At 33.7% G+C, this 2,624-nt stretch overlaps 1 protein-coding gene across 1 annotated transcript; it reads left to right on the top strand.

The window, feature by feature from the left end:
- Positions 1–289: 289 nt before the first annotated feature.
- Positions 290–1,769, top strand: LOC111370090 (histone-lysine N-methyltransferase, H3 lysine-9 specific SUVH4-like). Its single transcript, XM_022991793.1, has 3 exons — positions 290–612; positions 700–891; positions 1,548–1,769. Exons 1-3 carry the CDS (start codon positions 496–498, stop codon positions 1,767–1,769), a joined length of 531 nt encoding a protein of 176 aa, XP_022847561.1. The 5' UTR covers positions 290–495.
- The last annotated feature ends 855 nt before the right edge of the window (positions 1,770–2,624 follow it).

The following is a 2,624-nucleotide window of genomic DNA, read 5'->3' as shown; positions in this document are numbered from 1 at the left end:
TTATGTTATTATTAGAGAATAAAATACAAATTCAAAATGAGTTTTTAACGGATGAATTGTCTAAAAATAAAATTATTTTTAAGTTTTTATTTTTTTTATTTTTTTCTTCATGGGGCGGGTTCGGGGCGGTGCATCCTCACCCTGCCCCGCCCCGCCAACCCGTTCGGGGCGGATTTTTTTGCCCCATTCGGGACGGGGTAAATTGTCATCCCTACCTCATTCTTTATAAAATTGAGATTCCACCGATGAACTTGGCCCTCAGTTTATCAGGCTTTATGAGAATCTAAGCAGTCTATTTGAACCCCTAATGTTTCATATATTGGCATGTTGCCACTTCTTTGCCTTTTCTTTTCACTCTCACTTGACAAATCAGGAACTTTCATCAATGTCGCTGGTCATTTGTGGAAAAGGAAAGACAAATCCTAATTTAATCCGTCTAAAATATTTATCTACTATTAGGCAATTTCAGTGACCGATGTTTTTCTTGTCTACATTATGTTTGCTAGACTAATTGAGCCAAAGGCTGTTGTGTTTCCATGCGGGCCAAATTGTGGCTGTGGACCTCATTTTGTGAATAGGATATCTCAGAGGGGGTCTAAGTATCGACTAGAGGTTTGTATGGGCAATCTAGCGTAGTTTATCTACCCCTTGTATATCAAAGTAAGTCAACCTCTATATCATTTTTATGCTGATCAACAGGTATTTCGAACCCTGAGGATGTGTTGGGGTGTCAGATCTTGGGACTCTATACCTTCTGGAGCCCCGGTTTGTGAATACATTGGTCTGCTTATGAAGACAGATGATCTGGACCCTGCTGCTGACAACAGTTATGTTTATGACATTGATTGCTACATTTGCTTGCAAAAAATGAAAGCACTGGAGGGAAGAAAGGTCAATGTATCAAGTCTTAATCTCACACTATATTCTTCGTTGAATGTTTTGTTTTGTAATCTGAAATTACTCGAGACAAATGTAATTTGATATAGTTCAACACAGGACTCATTTGAAGATTATGAGTTTTATATCAGAAAAATAAGCACGTGCTAATGAAAAATCGGAATTGTGAATTGTTCTGATTTCCATATTTTTCCTTGTGCTTTTAATTACAAATCATTTCCACTATCTTAATTTTAGCTTATTTAGCTTAAATCAATAAAAGAATCCATTTTTATTTTTTTGGAAGTATAAATAATTTTGTCTTGACATCATTTTAGATAAATTTTGCCTGTAAATATCTTCATGTTTAGAAAAATGATTACTCAAAAGTAGAGCTATAATCTGGAATGTCAAATTAAGAAAAAGGAAAGTATGATCCTAGCATGATGCTGAAGAGAGGAGTTTTTTGGCTATAAAAATATTCATGGGCATACCCGATACCCATAAGACGAATTGATTTAAAGAATTTGCCTGACTTAGAATTGGACAAGACACTACGGCAAGCAATGCTTTTGCATACCTTCTCTTCTCTTCTCTTGGCTTTCTCTAGTCTCTCTCTCTCTTCTTATTTTTTTCCCCTAATGAGTGAAACTTTTTCACGATCATGGCAGAGGCGACTGTGGGATGCAGCTTTGCCATCACACGTCGGAAAAGTTGATGATGAGTCATCCGACAGCGTTCCATTCTGCATTGATGCAGGCCAGACCGGTAATATCACTAGGTTCATCAATCATAGCTGCCAACCCACTTTGTTCGTTCAATGCGTGTTAAGCAATCATCATGATATTAAACTTGCACGGTTTGTACTTGTTGCTGCTGACAATATGTTTTAAGGATGAACGAGATAAGTAGTAACTTATATCTATTGGAATTGGTTAAAAAAAAAAAAAGCAAAAAAAAAAAAAAAGGAGAAGGGAAAATTGGTTAAGTGTAGAACTGGAAATATGAAAAGGTGTGATTTCGTGTCAACTTCGGACAAATATTCGGACTTGATTCGACGGTCAAATTATAAAAGTAAATAAACCAATTTATTCTATTCTTTGAATAGATCGTCGTGATATTTTGAAATTTTGAAACCAATTCCGGATGAATTAGAAATTGTGATCTAAACTAATCATGTCTTTTCACTCGAATTAGTATTTCTAGCAAGAATATAAGTTCTCTCTAGTTTTTCAACCCCTTGTAGCTTTTTAATATAAGTTCAAACGAGTTTGGCTCGTCTCTTAAACTTAATTTGATTCAATATTTAATTAATTCAATTAATTAAATTTGGTCCGTGAATTCGGGTATATTAATAAGCAATCCAATTAATTAATTATCCAACGCTTGTTAATTAATTAATTGATGAATTTCATTCTTCTAGTTCTTCTTTAGTGTATGACCTGTTATGTTTTTAATGACGATGCTTAATGATGTGAATTATTATTTGATCTAATCGAAATCAATAAATTAAAATATCCCTTTTTAATTTTTCATAAATTCACGTACTTTGTCCCAGATTGACATCTAGCAATCTGTCAGTAAATACATGAGACGGGAAATGTCTTTTGTTATGACAAAATTAAATTTGTTCATTTATCATAAAACTATAATTCTTTCGTTAATATGATCCAATCAATTACAATATATGGAAGTGTGTTAATCTCGATTATTGATTATATCTTTTATCTCACTATTAAGTCAATATA

The sequence above is a fragment of the Olea europaea genome, chromosome 21 (genome assembly GCF_002742605.1).
Source record: "Olea europaea var. sylvestris chromosome 21, O_europaea_v1, whole genome shotgun sequence".
Taxonomy (NCBI): Eukaryota; Viridiplantae; Streptophyta; class Magnoliopsida; order Lamiales; family Oleaceae; genus Olea; species Olea europaea.
This window is presented reverse-complemented; position numbering and strand designations above follow the sequence as displayed.